The 18,125-nt window shown below is 44.5% G+C and overlaps 1 protein-coding gene across 37 annotated transcripts in view; it reads left to right on the forward strand.

Moving 5' to 3' along the window:
• The window catches only part of LOC139565913 (CUGBP Elav-like family member 2), a 213,320-nt gene that overhangs the window by 128,597 nt on the left and 66,598 nt on the right, over nt 1–18,125 (forward strand). For 36 of the 37 annotated variants that reach the window (XM_071386573.1, XM_071386570.1, XM_071386603.1 and 33 more), the window contains one exon: nt 10,463–10,659. In XM_071386573.1, coding sequence (XP_071242674.1) covers nt 10,463–10,659 — 197 coding nt within the window. Of the gene's footprint in view, nt 1–10,462; nt 10,660–11,091; nt 11,168–18,125 lie in introns of those variants that run through there. The other variant, XM_071386588.1, reaches the window with a different exon arrangement.

An 18,125-nucleotide genomic window follows, 5' to 3' on the forward strand; every position in this document is an offset into this window, starting at 1 on the left:
GTAGGAGTTTTATAGCTGTAGTAGTAGCAGTATGAGTTTTATAGCTGTAGTAGTAGCAGTAGGAGTTTTATAGCTGTAGTAGTAGCAGTAGCAGTTTTATAGCTGTAGTAGTAGGAGTTTTATAGCTGTAGCAGTAGCAGTTTTATAGCTGTAGTAGTAGGAGTTTTATAGCTGTAGCAGTAGGAGTTTTATAGCTGTAGTAGTAGCAGTAGGAGTTTTATAGCTGTAGCAGTATGAGTTTTATAGCTGTAGTAGTAGCAGTAGGAGTTTTATAGCTGTAGTAGTAGGAGTTGTATAGCTGTAGCAGTAGGAGTTTTATAGCTGTAGTAGTAGCAGTAGGAGTTTTATAGCTGTAGTAGTAGGAGTTGTATAGCTGTAGCAGTAGGAGTTTTATAGCTGTAGCAGTAGGAGTTTTATAGCTGTAGTAGTAGCTGTAGGAGTTTTATAGCTGTAGTAGTAGGAGTTTTATAGCTGTAGCAGTAGGAGTTTTATAGCTGTAGCAGTAGGAGTTTTATAGCTGTAGTAGTAGGAGTTTTGTAGCTGTAGTAGTAGCAGTAGGAGTTTTATAGCTGTAGTAGTAGGAGTTTTATAGCTGTAGCAGTAGGAGTTTTATAGCTGTAGCAGTAGGAGTTTTATAGCTGTAGCAGTAGGAGTTTTATAGATGTAGTAGTAGCAGTACGAGTTTTCTAGCTGTAGTAGTAGCAGTAGGAGTTTTATAGCTGTAGTAGTAGGAGTTTTATAGCTGTAGCAGTAGAAGTTTTATAGCTGTAGCAGTAGGAGTTTTATAGCTGTAGTAGTAGGAGTTTTATAGCTGTAGCAGTAGGAGTTTTATAGCTGTAGTAGTAGCAGTAGGAGTTGTATAGCTGTAGCAGTAGGAGTTTTATAGCTGTAGCAGTAGGAGTTTTATAGCTGTAGTAGTAGGAGTAGGAGTTTTATAGCTGTAGCAGTAGGAATTTTATAGCTGTAATAGTAGCAGTAGGAGTTTTATAGCTGTAGTAGTAGGAGTTGTATAGCTGTAGCAGTAGGAGTTTTATAGCTGTAGTAGTAGCAGTAGGAGTTTTATAGCTGTAGTAGTAGGAGTTGTATAGCTGTAGCAGTAGGAGTTTTATAGCTGTAGCAGTAGGAGTTTTATAGCTGTAGTAGTAGCTGTAGGAGTTTTATAACTGTAGTAGTAGGAGTTTTATAGCTGTAGCAGTAGGAGTTTTATAGCTGTAGCAGTAGGAGTTTTATAGCTGTAGTAGTAGGAGTTTTGTAGCTGTAGTAGTAGCAGTAGGAGTTTTATAGCTGTAGTAGTAGGAGTTTTATAGCTGTAGCAGTAGGAGTTTTATAGCTGTAGCAGTAGGAGTTTTATAGCTGTAGCAGTAGGAGTTTTATAGATGTAGTAGTAGCAGTACGAGTTTTCTAGCTGTAGTAGTAGCAGTAGGAGTTTTATAGCTGTAGTAGTAGGAGTTTTATAGCTGTAGCAGTAGAAGTTTTATAGCTGTAGCAGTAGGAGTTTTATAGCTGTAGTAGTAGGAGTTTTATAGCTGTAGCAGTAGGAGTTTTATAGCTGTAGTAGTAGCAGTAGGAGTTGTATAGCTGTAGCAGTAGGAGTTTTATAGCAGTAGGAGTTTTATAGCTGTAGTAGTAGGAGTAGGAGTTTTATAGCTGTAGCAGTAGGAATTTTATAGCTGTAATAGTAGCAGTAGGAGTTTTATAGCTGTAGTAGTAGGAGTTGTATAGCTGTAGCAGTAGGAGTTTTATAGTTGTAGCAGTAGGAGTTTTATAGCTGTAGCAGTAGGAGTTTTATAGCTGTAGTAGTAGGAGTTTTATAGCTGTAGTAGTAGCAGTAGGAGTTTTATAGCTGTAGTAGTAGGAGTTTTATAGCTGTAGCAGTATGAGTTTTATAGCCGTAGCAGTAGGAGTTTTATAGCTGTAGTAGTAAGAGTTTTATAGCTGTAGCAGTAGGAGTTTTATAGCTGTAGTAGTAGCAGTAGGAGTTTTATAGCTGTAGTAGTAGGAGTTTTATAGCTGTAGTAGTAGCAGTAGGAGTTTTATAGCTGTAGTAGTAGGAGTTTTATAGCTGTAGCAGTAGGAGTTTTATAGCTGTAGCAGTATGAGTTTTATAGCTGTAGTAGTAGGAGTTTTATAGCTGTAGTAGTAGGAGTTTTATAGCTGTAGCAGTAGGAGTTTTATAGCTGTAGCAGTATGAGTTTTATAGCTGTAGCAGTAGGAGTTTTACAGCTGTAGTAGTAGGAGTTTTATAGCTGTAGTAGTAGGAGTTTTATAGCTGTAGTAGTAGCAGTGGGAGTTTTATAGCTGTAGCAGTATGAGTTTTATAGCTGTAGTAGTAGGAGTTTTATAGCTGTAGTAGTAGGAGTTTTATAGCTGTAGCAGTAGGAGTTTTATAGATGTAGCAGTATGAGTTTTATAGCTGTAGCAGTAGGAGTTTTACAGCTGTAGTAGTAGGAGTTTTATAGCTGTAGTAGTAGGAGTTTTATAGCTGTAGTAGTAGCAGTGGGAGTTTTATAGCTGTAGTAGTATGAGTTTTATAGCTGTAGCAGTAGGAGTTTTATAGCTGTAGTAGTAGCAGTAGCAGTTTTATAGCTGTAGTAGTAAGAGTTTTATAGCTGTAGCAGTAGGAGTTTTATAGCTGTAGTAGTAGGAGTTTTATAGCTGTAGTAGTAGCAGTATGAGTTTTATAGCTGTAGTAGTAGCAGTAGGAGTTTTATAGCTGTAGTAGTAGCAGTAGCAGTTTTATAGCTGTAGTAGTAGGAGTTTTATAGCTGTAGCAGTAGCAGTTTTATAGCTGTAGTAGTAGGAGTTTTATAGCTGTAGCAGTAGGAGTTTTATAGCTGTAGTAGTAGCAGTAGGAGTTTTATAGCTGTAGCAGTATGAGTTTTATAGCTGTAGTAGTAGCAGTAGGAGTTGTATAGCTGTAGCAGTAGGAGTTTTATAGCTGTAGCAGTAGGAGTTTTATAGCTGTAGTAGTAGCTGTAGGAGTTTTATAGCTGTAGTAGTAGGAGTTTTATAGCTGTAGCAGTAGGAGTTTTATAGCTGTAGCAGTAGGAGTTTTATAGCTGTAGTAGTAGGAGTTTTGTAGCTGTAGTAGTAGCAGTAGGAGTTTTATAGCTGTAGTAGTAGGAGTTTTATAGCTGTAGCAGTAGGAGTTTTATAGCTGTAGCAGTAGGAGTTTTATAGCTGTAGCAGTAGGAGTTTTATAGATGTAGTAGTAGCAGTACGAGTTTTCTAGCTGTAGTAGTAGCAGTAGGAGTTTTATAGCTGTAGTAGTAGGAGTTTTATAGCTGTAGCAGTAGAAGTTTTATAGCTGTAGCAGTAGGAGTTTTATAGCTGTAGTAGTAGGAGTTTTATAGCTGTAGCAGTAGGAGTTTTATAGCTGTAGTAGTAGCAGTAGGAGTTGTATAGCTGTAGTAGTAGGAGTTGTATAGCTGTAGCAGTAGGAGTTTTATAGTTGTAGTAGTAGGAGTAGGAGTTTTATAGCTGTAGCAGTAGGAATTTTATAGCTGTAATAGTAGCAGTAGGAGTTTTATAGCTGTAGTAGTAGGAGTTGTATAGCTGTAGCAGTAGGAGTTTTATAGTTGTAGCAGTAGGAGTTTTATAGCTGTAGCAGTAGGAGTTGTATAGCTGTAGTAGTAGGAGTTTTATAGCTGTAGTAGTAGCAGTAGGAGTTTTATAGCTGTAGTAGTAGGAGTTTTATAGCTGTAGCAGTATGAGTTTTATAGCTGTAGCAGTAGGAGTTTTATAGCTGTAGCAGTAGGAGTTTTATAGCTGTAGTAGTAGCAGTACGAGTTTTATAGCTGTAGTAGTAGCAGTAGGAGTTTTATAGCTGTAGTAGTAGGAGTTTTATAGCTGTAGCAGTAGGAGTTTTATAGCTGTAGCAGTATGAGTTTTATAGCTGTAGTAGTAGGAGTTTTATAGCTGTAGCAGTATGAGTTTTATAGCCGTAGTAGTAGCAGTAGGAGTTTTATAGCCGTAGTAGTAGCAGTAGGAGTTTTATAGCTGTAGTAGTAGGAGTTTTATAGCTGTAGCAGTAGGAGTTTTATAGCTGTAGTAGTAGGAGTAGGAGTTTTATAGCTGTAGCAGTAGGAGTTTTATAGCTGTAGTAGTAGCAGTAGGAGTTTTATAGCTGTAGTAGTAGGAGTTGTATAGCTGTAGCAGTAGGAGTTGTATAGCTGTAGCAGTAGGAGTTTTATAGATGTAGTAGTAGGAGTTTTATAGCTGTAGTAGTAGGAGTTTTATAGCTGTAGTAGTAGGAGTTTTATAGCTGTAGCAGTATGAGTTTTATAGCTGTAGCAGTATGAGTTTTATAGCTGTAGCAGTAGGAGTTTTATAGCTGTAGCAATAGGAGTTTTATAGCTGTAGCAGTAGGAGTTTTATAGCTGTAGCAGTAGGAGTTTTATAGCTGTAGCAGTAGGAGTTTTATAGCTGTAGTAGTAGGAGTTTTATAGCTGTAGCAGTAGGAGTTTTATAGCTGTAGCAGTTGGAGTTTATAGCTGTAGCTGTAGCAGTAGGAGTTTTATAGCTGTAGCAGTAGCAGTAGGAGTTGTAGTCGTCAGCATTTGATCTAAGCTGAATTTGGTCCACAGCCTCTAGAGGGGAACTGATGTTTCTCCCTGTTGTTGTCTTCCAGATTAGTTCCCATGTGCGACAGTTACACCACCTCCAATAATGTTCCGATGACTAGTGTCTGAGGGGCCATGGGAGAACTCCATTGATGTCCAGGAGAGGAATGAAGGTGCATGTGTTGGAGAGATGTTTGATTGATGTGGGTGAGTGTGTGTGTCGGTCTGTGTGTACGTGTGTGTTCAAGTGGAAATGAAAATGGAGGGAAAGAACAGCAGGGTGTACCAGAGCAACTTTCCCCAAAACTCATCCATCCCAAACCACAGTGGGGGGTGTGTGTGTGTGTCAGCGAATACAAGAGGCCATGCTGTGCTCAAAGCTGTGCTTACTGCTAGCCCCACTCACCTGCATCCATCTCTCACTCTGTCTCTTTCTCCCTCTCTGTCTGTTTCTATCTCTCCCATGGGCATCTGCCACACTCCTCCCTGCATTGATGTGACTGAGACCCTCCTACTGTGTACAGGATTCACTAGGAATACCTAGGAACTAGAGCCTAGGTTTTTCCCAGTCAGGTCAGAAACTCCTCTCTCTGTATGTAATATAGTTGTGTCAGGTTATCGCTTTTCCAGCTGTAAAAAAAACTCCACACACCACTATTATTGATAAACACATCCTCATATAGAATGTTAGCTTTGTATACGCTACCTGCATCCAATAACATACTGATCTATATCCCTAATGGTGCAGATCTGAGGTGTGAATTGTATTCATGTTAGTCTCTCTTATCGATGCTTCACTGGTTCAGAGCCAGCTCAGCTATCTTCCTGCCACTGCTGGGAAAGTTGAACTTTCTCTCTTGTGTTAAACCCATAGTGCAGTTGAGACGGCGGCACACACACACACACACACACACCGGATCACTCAGCTGCTCTACTTTATGGAGAGGGGGAAAGTATCCTAATGTTCCCTGCCAAGGAATACACATACACACACACACACACCTTGGCTAAGACTGTAGATAACCTCTCAGTCACGGCCCTGTGCTGCAAATGAGACTGATGGAAGCTATAGTTCAGCCATTAAGGCAGACAATTGGCTGGGAGGAGAGAGGGAGGGAGAGACGGAGAGGCTATGGCAGGAGTTGATCCACTCAATGACTTAATCTGTGCCCCGGGACACACTCTTGCTGTTTCAGGTTCACTCACACACTGACAGCAATAACACCTTGTCAGCCAGGGCTGCAGGGGTGAAGGGCTGCAGGGGTGAAGAGCTGAAGAGCTGCAGGGGGAAGGGCTGCAGGGGTGAAGGGCTGCAGGGGGAAGGGCTGCAGGGGTGAAGGGCTGCAGGGCTGCAGGGGTGAAGGGCTGCAGGGGTGAAGGGCTGCAGGGGTGAAGGGCTGCAGGGGTGAAGGGCTGCAGGGGTGAAGGGCTGCAGGGGTGAAGGGCTGCAGGGGTGAAGGGCTGCAGGGGTGAAGGGCTGCAGGGGGAAGGGCTGCAGGGGTGAAGGGCTGCAGGGGTGAAGGGCTGAAGAGCTGCAGGGGGAAGGGCTGCAGGGGTGAAGGGCTGCAGGGGTGAAGGGCTGCAGGGGTGAAGGGCTGCAGGGGTGAAGGGCTGCAGGGGTGAAGGGCTGCAGGGGTGAAGGGCTGAAGAGCTGCAGGGGGAAGGGCTGCAGGGGTGAAGGGCTGCAGGGGTGCAGGGGTGAAGGGGAGAGAAGCTAATTCCTTTATACTGAACAGAGTCACTTTCTCACAGCCATCACCAACCCACAGAGACCAAAGACCTAAGGTTGAAGTCGGAAGTTTACATACACTTAGGTTGGAGTCATTAAAACTCGTTTTTCAACCACTCCACAAATTTCTTGTTAGCAAACTATAGTTTTGGCAAGTCGGTAAGGACATCTACTTTGTGCATGACACAAGTAATTTTTCCAACAATTGTTTACAGACAGATTATTTGACTTAGAATTCACTGTATCACAATTCCAGTGGGTCAGAAGTTTACATACACTAAGTTGACTGTGCCTTTAAACAGCTTGGACAATTTGACTCAATTGGAGGTGTACCTGTGGATGTATTTCAAGGCCTACCTTCAAACCCAGTACCTCTTTGCTTGACATCATGGGGAAATCAGCCAAGACCTCCACAAGTCTGGTTCATCCTTGGGAGCAATTTTCAAATGCCTGAAGGTACCACGTTCATCTGTACAAACAATAGTACGCAAGTATAAACACCATGGGACCACGTAGCCGTCATACCGCTCAGGAAGGAGAGGCGTTCTGTCTCCTAGAGATGAACGTACTTTGGTGTGAAAAGTGCAAGTCAATCCCAGAACAGAAAGGACCTTGTGAAGATGCTGGAGGAAACGGGTACGAAAGTATCTATATCCACAGTAAAACGGGTCCTATATCGACAGCAAGGAAGAAGCCACTGCTCCAAAACCGCCATAAAAAAGCCAGACTACGGTTTGCAAGTGCACATGGGGACAAAGATCCCCATGTGACCCCAAGCATACTTCCAAAGTTGTGCAAAATGGCTTAAGAACAACAAAGTCAAGGTATTGGAGTGGCCATCACAAAGCCCTGACCTTAATCCTATAGATGTGGGCAGAACTGATAAAGCGTGTGCGAGCATGGAGGCCTACAAACCTGACTCAGTTACACCAGCTCTGTCAGGAGGAATGGGCCAAAATTCACCCACCTTATTGTGGGTATCTTGTGGAAGGCTACCCGAAACGTTTGATCCAAGTTAAACAATTTAAAGGCAATGCTACCAAATACTATGTGTAAACTTCTGATCCACTGGGAATGTGATGAAAGAAATAAAAGCAGAAATAATTCAATCAATCTCTACTATTATTCTGACATTTCACATTCTTAAAATAAAGTGGTGATCCTAACTGACCTAAGATAGGGAATTTTTACTAGTATTAAATGTCAGGAATTGTGAAAAACTGAGTTTAAATGTATTTGGATAAGGTGTATGTAAACTTCCGACTTCAACTGTGCACGGTCACGCAGTATGCATCTTATAACAGATCAAGAAGCTTTATGAGCATTCATAGAGCTGTATGGCTGTGTAATGGGGCATGTTGGCAGTTGGGGCTGTGATCGGCAGGGTGAATGGTTCAAAAGGGCATTGTGCCTTATCCTTATAGACTAATTCTCTCTCCCAGGCCTCAAACAACCACACAATGAGGAATTGTCTCTCTCACACACACACACACACACACACACACACACACACACACACACACACACACACACACACACACACACACACACACACACACACACACACACACACACACACACACACACACACACACACACACACACACACACACTAACAAGCCTTTTACACAGAGTGTGTTAGTGGGTGGTTGTTGTGCTTCCAGCCTGGGGTGTCTAGGGATGGATATACTGCAGGTGTCATGGCTGTGCTGTGTGCCAGCCGTTCATCTCCCGTTTTTAAATGTCTAACGTTCAAGCAACACTCTGCTTTATGAGTGTGAACGTTGGCGTAACGCTTGGTGTTCATTGGGGCCGTAACTTCTTCCCGGTCCCCTCGGCGCTGTGGCTGGGATTTATCGTCCAGCTTACAGTGGAGTGATTGCCGTGGGGACCGTTAGCACTCGTTTGCTCGTTCCCTCATTCTCCCGGCTTGGTCATTTATTTGACATGTCCTTTAAGTCCTTTAAAGAATTGGGCGTTTCTGCCGAACGCCTGGGCTCTTTCTGCAAGAGATGGATGTGCCGTGTTCAAAGGTCTGTATGTTCTCCCTCCCTTCATCCCTCGTTCTCTTTTTTGAATCCCTCCCTCTTTTCCTCCCTCTCTCCCTGAGCGTTATAGAGTGGTATTACGGCTGTCAGCTAGTCAAGCAAGGGATTTGGGCATGTTTTGTTAATGCTCTCTCCTTTCTCCTGTGGAGAATAACAAAAGTGAAAGTAGAGCGATACAGCAGCACATGGACTTCAGCTTGTTTAGTTTTTACTCTGGTTCCGTGGCACCACAGGCTGAAGTGGAGACTGAGACTGTGTGTGTGCTGGTACGTTCTAGCCCTATTCATGCAGCTGGCCCTGGGATCAGTGGCAACTGTGCTGATTGTTCGAGGCTGGCGGACGTTTTTAGAGAAATCGTTAAGATGTAAAACAAGCCATTGTGATCCCAGATTGTTCCCTCAGGGAGTCGTGCGTGTGTGTTTGTGTGCGCAGTCGCACACACCATTTATCTTCTGAGGTATTGCAACAGAGTGTTGGTTTTCTCTTTTAAAAAGCTTACCAAGCTCAAGTTTTTATTTGACACACACAAGGACAATTGAATGTGATTCGTGACAACACTGACTACTTGAGCAGAGAGAAAGAAGCAGAAAAAGGAAAGGTTACAGAGAATTAAAAACATGAACTGACTTAACAGTGTGTGTGTGTAATGTTACCATGTCATGTAGTGTTTTGTAATACAGTCCAGGCCCTCAGCACTCAGCAGACTAAATCCCTTCTACAGAGTGAGCCAGACCTGAATTAACACCACGCATTCCCTCTGCTCATCACCACACACACACACACACACACACACACTTGTTTTACTATCCTTGTGGGGATCAAACAATTGAATCCCATTCAAAATCCAATTTTCCCTAACCTTAACCCCTAATTCTAATTCTAACCCTAATTTTAACCCTAAGCCTAACCGTTTTTCATTGTGGGGACCCTCGAAATGTCCCCACTTGTCCAAATCGTCCTTGTTTTAATATTCCTTGTGAGGACTTCTGGCCCCTACAAGGATAGCAAAACCAAAAAACAGACCCACACATTCCCTGGTGTTGCTGTCCCCTTTTATCTTGTACTTTTATAGTGGAGTGCTAGGCCTACTTGCTCCGAGGGAATCTGTTTTCTTGAAATCATGTTATGTGGATTGAAAATAATGTATGTACGCACTGAAAAATATGTCGCGTAAAGCTTACTTCATTATTCAAGGTTTTAAATGTTTTACTGCATCAGGGATAGCGTGCACAGACGTTTCAGCTCTACAGCGTTCTTCTTTGTGTAGGTAAAATGTTATTTCATCCAAAACAGCATTTGTAATGATCATCAGTTGAGCAGCAGGTGCTTCTAATCAGGGTTTGTCCCTCATCTGCCAATCAGGGCCCCTCTGGTCTACTTGTATATATATTAGTCACAAAGAGATACAGAATTATAGGGGATGGGAGCGGGCACGAAGAACAACTCACCAATCAATCGCCGCAGGTGTCCGCTCACCTAAATACGTCACATCAATTAATAGCCCACCAGAAATCATTTAATAATAATCAATTAATAGCCCACCACAAAGGACGGCCCAGCCGTTCATAAATATGTGGGGCCAACTCATAAACGATAAGCAAAATCTGATATGGACAGTGTGTAACAGTCTAAATGTGGCTTATAGGAAGGAGGTGGAATCTAATTCTTTGTTTAAACCGTGTGGAGATAGATAAGTGAATGTATATATCCACATGGCTTCTCTCTGGAGTGATGTGTTGTCAAAGTCACCTACTCTGTGTGATGGATGAATCTTTTCCATCCCGACGCAACGCAATTTATTAATAGAAGGATTTTGTTCTATAAAGTGTCTCGCAACTGGTGAGGTGATATCTTGACGTCTAATTTGGATTTATGTTCTCCAAGATGTACTTTCAAGGTGCGGGACTATTATGATCATTTTTGTTGTTGTTGCGAAACATAAAACGGAACGTTACAGGTTACACAGGGAACCCAGCCTTGAACCAGCTGCTACCCCAGTGGACCTCTCCTTCTCATCTTCCTGAGAATGTCAATACGGTGTACTTTCACGTCTTCCATGTCAAGTCAGATGTAGCTTCTGTGATCTGTTATGTAACCTAGCGCCCCCTGTCGTCTCTTTTCAGTAACGGCACGGCCGGGAAGATGAACGGGGCGTTGGAGCATTCGGACCAGCCCGACCCAGACGCCATCAAGATGTTCGTGGGCCAGATCCCTCGCTCCTGGTCAGAGAAGGAGCTGAAGGAGCTGTTTGAGCCCTACGGGGCCGTCTATCAGATCAACATCCTCCGAGACCGCAGCCAGAACCCTCCACAGAGCAAAGGTATGGCGGGGAGACAGTCATACACACACACACACACACACACACAGCAGCCAGAACCCTCCACAGAGCAAAGGTATGGCGGAGAGACAGTCATACACACACACACACACACACACACACACAGCAGCCAGAACCCTCCACAGAGCAAAGGTATGGCGGGGAGACAGTCATACACACACACACACACACACACACAGCAGCCAGAACCCTCCACAGAGCAAAGGTATGGCGGGGAGACAGTCATACACACACACACACACACACACACACACACAGCAGCCAGAACCCTCCACAGAGCAAAGGTATGGCGGGGAGACAGTCATACACACACACACACACACACACAACAGCCAGAACCCTCCACAGAGCAAAGGTATGGCGGAGAGACAGTCATACACACACAGACCACACACACACAGCAGCCAGAACCCTCCACAGAGCAAAGGTATGGCGGAGAGACAGTCATACACACACACACACAGCAGCCAGAACCCTCCACAGAGCAAAGGTATGGCGGGGAGACAGTCATACACACACAGACCACACACACACACACAACAGCCAGAACGCTCAGCCGAACAAAGATAAGATGGAGAATCACTCACTCACAGCTTATGCAATCCTACAGAGAAAAAGTAAGGAATGAACACAAAGGCATACTGCACAGTAGACATGGATAAATTCCATCAATGCCAGCCTGATATTTCTCTGAAACTGTGTCTTTGACACAAAACACAATTAATATATACATGTTCATCTCATCCGCCTTTTCCTGATGAACTTGTCAAGTCGGAGGGAAAACAAAAGAGGCAGCAGAGCCGACAATGAGACAATGCTGCTGCCACATTAGCAGACACACATCCAACGCACAGAGAGACAACAGAATGCACTGTGATGACAGGCGGCTTGAGGAGACAGTGGGAGTAGGCGGATGGAAGATGTAGGGGGGAGAGGGAGACGGAGAGAAAGGAGATTTTGGTAAAGGCCACTGCAGACACACACCTGTTTATGTCATATTTTATTTATCTTCACTAAATCAAGAAATAAAAAGGAAGAATGGAAGAGAAGGAGCAAGAGCTTTCCCTCACCTCCTCATCCCCACAGCATCTCTCTGTTTTGCTCTCTCTCTTCCCTCCTCATCTCTCTCTCCATCCCTCTCTCTCTCTTTCTGAGTCACAAGCTCCCACAAGCCTTGACACAGCAATTCAGCAGTCTGCCAAGGGGAGACAGGGATATACCTAAATCAAATCATCCGGCCTAAACTCACTGTCATGGGCTATGTGTTTGAGTCTGAGTGTGTTCATGCTTATGTGTCTCTCTCTTTCTCCTCCTCTGTCTGTGTCCCTAACCTCTGGATGACTTCTCTTCCTCGTTGTTTCTCCGTAAGAGATGTGAACAATGCATTGCTCTCGTCAGCCTCTCCTCTCTTCCTCCATTTTGTCTTTCTCTGTCACTAATCCCTTGAGTCGTTCTGATTTCTCTGGTTGATGAGTCAAAGTGTGGGAGAGTGTCACTCATAGACACTTTACTTTAAGTAGGGAAAACAGCCTCTCCTCTCTTCCTTGAGACTGTAAACACTCAACAATCTCTCGCTCTCTCTCTCTTTCTCTGGCCTGTAAAATGGAGGATTGGATTGAACAGATTGACTGTTTGATAGTACTCTGTCTAGGCTTGTATATTCCCAGGCTTTAGGCGCTGTTGTTTTCTCGTCGTTGCGTAAGAACTCTCTAGCGCGACATGGCCTTGTCAGAGCCCTCACACACAGTGGAGCCGCAATGGCCCCTCTCGGCTCCACAGTTGCATTGGAGCCAATTCTCATTTCATTGGTGTCAAGGAAACTGTGCCCCTTTCCCCCCGGTCTGTTTAGCTTAAATGAATGACCATATTTTCAGAGTGGTCTCAGTTAGACGGTTGAGTGAGTGTGCTCCGTCACCCCTGGCGATCCAGAGGCCGGGTCAGCGGCTCTCTCTTGACTATTACTAGAGTAATTTGGATTTGTGAAGTGGAGTTTTATTTTATTTTCTCTCCTCTCTCTCTCTCCATTCTTCTCTAATCCATTGATGGTAGATACACATTCCTCCTTACACATACTGTTACTGATGCTTCTAGAAAAGGTTTTCCTCCATTTGTCATGTAAAAGATGGCACAATGAATACATTTTACACCAGTGAGTTCGTAGACAGTGTTTCCCGCCTGAGTGGTCTGGTTGTCTTTAGATGGTTATTCTGCAGGAAGGGCAGCTGCTAGGTGAGTTGAGTCTGGTCCCAGGCCTGGACTATCTGATGGATGCTGTGTCTGTGTGAACACTGGCCAGTGCAGTATGGACAGTTTAGTTTGGCTGCTGTTGCTTTAATGTGTTAAGAGTCAACAAACAGATGAGTGGAGAGAGCGAGAGAGAATTTGATTTAGCACAGAGAGGGGGATGAGAGAGGGAGGAGAGGAGAGAGGGCCAGAGGGGTAAACAAAGACAGTTCTCCTCTCTCAACAACAGTTTGCATCCCAGGTTTGTTTGCATCTGTTGTCTAGCCGGGTGTGTACAGCACAGTTGTGAGTGAGTGTGTGTGTGTGTGTTGGCAGGGGACATACTATGTCATTAATCTTAATGATCGCGCCTGTCCTCATGGAGGACACACAAAATGGGTGTAATGTCTTCATTAGCAAGTTGTATCTACTGCACAAATCTCTGGACATGGTGTCTGAAAGAACGACACCTCATATCAGCAACACACACACACGCTGAAATATAACAGCTCACAGTATCTGATTCTCCATCACTACTCTCCATGTACATCCACTCTGGGGTTTCCCACTGTAGTATCCAGGGGCATCCAGCTATCCAATGGCACACATTCACCTTTACAATTCTAATTCAACCACATTCTCCCTCAACGCTGAGGTAACGCTCGGCAAACGCTTTGCCTCCCAACACAATTATCTCCTCTAATGGATTCAGTAGAGACCGGGCCGACCTGAGTCAGAACACTGATTTATTTCATTCTTTCCTAAAGCAGCACAGCCAATTAGATTGCCATAACAAGACATTCGCTGTGTTAGCAGTCTACCCAAGTCCAATTAGTGAGCGACTGCAGGTGGATTTTATAATGGGCGAGGGGGGGGGGTGTGGGTATTGGCATGTGCAGTGTTGGAAGCCTACTCTGTGTGTGTTTGGGGTTAGCCAGGGAACAGCGTTTTTGAGGATTTAATTTGGAGCCGTTTCTCCACAGTTAGTTGTGGTGGATTTGTAAAGTGCTGTGTGTCCTAATCTGGTCTGAAGGTACAGTGGACATAAGGAGATATTGCCAGTCAAAGATCCAATCTTCTCAACACAGGCCGCCCTGGCTGAATGTACTTCCCAACCCTCTTCTCTCACTCTCTTCCCCCTCTATCAATCCACTCCTCTCCTGCTTTATTGAGTATGATCTATTTCTCTCTCACACACACACAGCATATAGTGTTCTCCCGTGTAGCCACTCTAACCAGAGGGTGGTGTGGTCAGTAATTGCAGCAGCAGAGTTAATTAATGTAGGTCAGAGGCTGGGGGTGAGGGGGTTCTTCCTGGGTGCTGGGGCCCAGTGAAGAGTGCAGGGACCTGGTGTAGAGTGCCCTCTAACCCCCCTCCCTCACATTCATCTCCTCCATCTAGCTCTGCACGACCAGATTAGTGCTGTTCATTCCTCTCTCTCTCCATCTCTATTGCTCTGTCTCCTCTATCCCCTCCCTGTTATTAAACCATGCTAACATTCTGTTCCTCGTTTGCTGCACTCAATCTGCAATCTGACGAAATCGTTCCGCTCTTTTTGACCCCCTCCCTCCCCCCATGCCAGTCCTCTCTTCTCTTACCACTCTCCTTCCATCCGTGCCTCTTCACCCCCTCCTCTCTCATCCCTTTTATTTTTCCTCTCCCCTCCTCTCTCTACCCCCCCACCTCTCTCTCTGTCTACTATGATGGTGTGGACCTGTGGTTGTGGATGTTGTTATTGACAGTGTGAGAAGGGCACAGGTTTTTTGTGCAGTCAAAAGGCTCCTTCAGTAGATATAAAGCATTTACAAACACCGTCTCTCTCCTAATCTCTATTCCTCTCACTGGCTACTCCTCCCTCTCTCTGCGTTTTGCGCATGTGTGTGTGTATATTTTCTTTCACCTCTGTGTGTTTTGTGCATGCCTGCATGTGTGTGTATGTCTAGTGTAGTGTGTGTGGTGTATTCTAAGCCTTGTTGGCCTTCATATAAATGTTGAGAGAGAGGCTATTCACAGCACACTCCATGTTGTAGTACTCCAGACTGGTCTCCAGACCAGATATCGAGTGTCTCGGTCTTGTCTTGGTGTCGGATACATTTGTACTATGTCTGGAATCTGTCTCCGACAGAAAGGACTCGTCATTGTTTCGGAGTAAAAACAACTCCAGTCAGCACATAAAACCTCTTCAACCGGCCAAATATATACACTCCTTTCTGGAAACATTAAGACAGTATGTTAACAGTCTTTATATCTATTATAGACATGTTTCTGCAGTGGTGAACCTATAGACCTTCAGTGTGTGACAGGTTAGTACAGTGGTGAACCTATAGACCTTCAGTGTGTGACAGGTTAGTACAGTGGTGAACCTATAGGTCTTCAGTGTGTGACAGGTTAGTACAGTGATGAACCTATAGGCCTTCAGTGTGTGACAGGTTAGTACAGTGGTGAACCTATAGGTCTTCAGTGTGTGACAAGTTAGTACAGTGGTGAACCTATAGGCCTTCAGTGTGTGACAGGTTAGTACAGTGGTGAACCTATAGGTCTTCAGTGTGTGACAGGTTAGTACAGTGGTGAACCTATAGGTCTTCAGTGTGTGACAGGTCAGTACAGTGGTGAACCTATAGGCCTTCAGTGTGACAGGTTAGTACAGTGGTGAACCTATAGACCTTCAGTGTGTGACAGGTTAGTACAGTGGTGAACCTATAGACCTTCAGTGTGTGACAGGTTAGTACAGTGGTGAACCTATAGGTCTTCAGTGTGTGACAGGTTAGTACAGTGGTGAACCTATAGGTCTTCAGTGTGTGACAGGTTAGTACAGTGGTGAACCTATAGGTCTTCAGTGTGTGACAGGTTAGTACAGTGGTGAACCTATAGGCCTTCAGTGTGTGACAGGTTAGTACAGTGGTGAACCTATAGGTCTTCAGTGTGTGACAGGTTAGTACAGTGGTGAACCTATAGACCTTCAGTGTGTGACTGGTTAGTACAGTGGTGAACCTATAGGCCTTCAGTGTGACAGGTTAGTACAGTGGTGAACCTATAGACCTTCAGTGTGTGACAGGTTAGTACAGTGGTGAACCTATAGACCTTCAGTGTGTGACAGGTTAGTACAGTGGTGAACCTATAGACCTTCAGTGTGTGACAGGTTAGTACAGTGGTGAACCTATAGGTCTTCAGTGTGTGACAGGTTAGTACAGTGGTGAACCTATAGGTCTTCAGTGTGTGACAGGTTAGTACAGTGGTGAACCTATAGACCTTCAGTGTGTGACTGGTTAGTACAGTGGTGAACCTATAGGCCTTCAGTGTGTGACAGGTTAGTACAGTGGTGAACCTATAGACCTTCAGTGTGTGACAGGTTAGTACAGTGGTGAACCTATAGACCTTCAGTGTGTGACAGGTTAGTACAGTGGTGAACCTATAGGTCTTCAGTGTGTGACAGGTTAGTACAGTGGTGAATCTATAGGCCTTCAGTGTGTGACAGGTTGGTACAGTGGTGAACCTATAGGTCTTCAGTGTGTGACAGGTTAGTACAGTGGTGAACCTATAGGTCTTCAGTGTGTGACAGGTTAGTACAGTGGTGAACCTATAGACCTTCAGTGTGTGACAGGTTACAGTGGTGAACCTATAGACCTTCAGTATGTGACAGGTTAGTTCAGTGGTGAACCTATAGGCCTTCAGTGTGTGACAGGTTAGTACAGCGGTGAACCTATAGGCCTTCAGTGTGTGACAGGTTAGTACAGTGGTGAACCTATAGGCCTTCAGTGTGTGACAGGTTAGTACAGTGGTGAACCTATAGGCCTTCAGTGTGTGACAGGTTAGTACAGTGGTGAACCTATAGGTCTTCAGTGTGTGACAGGTTAGTACAGTGGTGAACCTATAGGCCTTCAGTGTGTGACAGGTTAGTACAGTGGTGAACCTATAGGTCTTCAGTGTGTGACAGGTTAGTACAGTGGTGAACCTATAGACCTTCAGTGTGTGACAGGTTAGTACAGTGGTGAACCTATAGGTCTTCAGTGTGACAGGTTAGTACAGTGGTGAACCTTCAGTGTGTGACAGGTTAGTACAGTGGTGAACCTATAGACCTTCAGTGTGTGACAGGTTAGTACAGTGGTGAACCTATAGGCCTTCAGTATGTGACAGGTTAGTACAGTGGTGAACCTATAGGCCTTCAGTGTGTGACAGGTTAGTACAGTGGTGAACCTATAGGTCTTCAGTGTGTGACAGGTTAGTACAGTGGTGAACCTATAGGCCTTCAGTGTGTGACAGGTTAGTACAGTGGTGAACCTATAGGTCTTCAGTGTGTGACAGGTTAGTACAGTGGTGAACCTATAGGTCTTCAGTGTGTGACAGGTTAGTACAGTGGTGAACCTATAGGCCTTCAGTGTGTGACAGGTTAGTACAGTGGTGAACCTATAGGCCTTCAGTGTGTGACAGGTTAGTACAGTGGTGAACCTATAGGCCTTCAGTGTGTGACAGGTTAGTACAGTGGTGAACCTATAGGTCTTCAGTGTGTGACAGGTTAGTACAGTGGTGAACCTATAGGCCTTCAGTGTGTGACAGGTTAGTACAGTGGTGAACCTATAGGTCTTCGGTGTGTGACAGGTTAGTACAGTGGTGAACCTATAGACCTTCAGTGTGTGACAGGTTAGTACAGTGGTGAACCTATAGGTCTTCAGTGTGACAGGTTAGTACAGTGGTGAACCTTCAGTGTGTGACAGGTTAGTACAGTGGTGAACCTATAGACCTTCAGTGTGTGACAGGTTAGTACAGTGGTGAACCTATAGGCCTTCAGTATGTGACAGGTTAGTACAGTGGTGAACCTATAGGCCTTCAGTGTGTGACAGGTTAGTACAGTGGTGAACCTATAGTCCTTCAGTATGTGACAGGTTAGTACAGTGGTGAACCTATAGGCCTTCAGTGTGTGACAGGTTAGTACAGTGGTGAACCTATAGGTCTTCAGTGTGTGACAGGTTAGTACAGTGGTGAACCTATAGGTCTTCAGTGTGTGACAGGTTAGTACAGTGGTGAACCTATAGGCCTTCAGTGTGTGACAGGTTAGTACAGTGGTGAACCTATAGGTCTTCAGTGTGTGACAGGTTAGTACAGTGGTGAACCTATAGACCTTCAGTGTGTGACAGGTTAGTACAGTGGTGAACCTATAGACCTTCAGTGTGTGACAGGTTAGTACAGTGGTGAACCTATAGGCCTTCAGTGGGTGACAGGTTAGTAC

This window comes from Salvelinus alpinus, chromosome 37 (assembly GCF_045679555.1).
Source record: "Salvelinus alpinus chromosome 37, SLU_Salpinus.1, whole genome shotgun sequence".
NCBI classification, from domain to species: domain Eukaryota; kingdom Metazoa; phylum Chordata; class Actinopteri; order Salmoniformes; family Salmonidae; genus Salvelinus; species Salvelinus alpinus.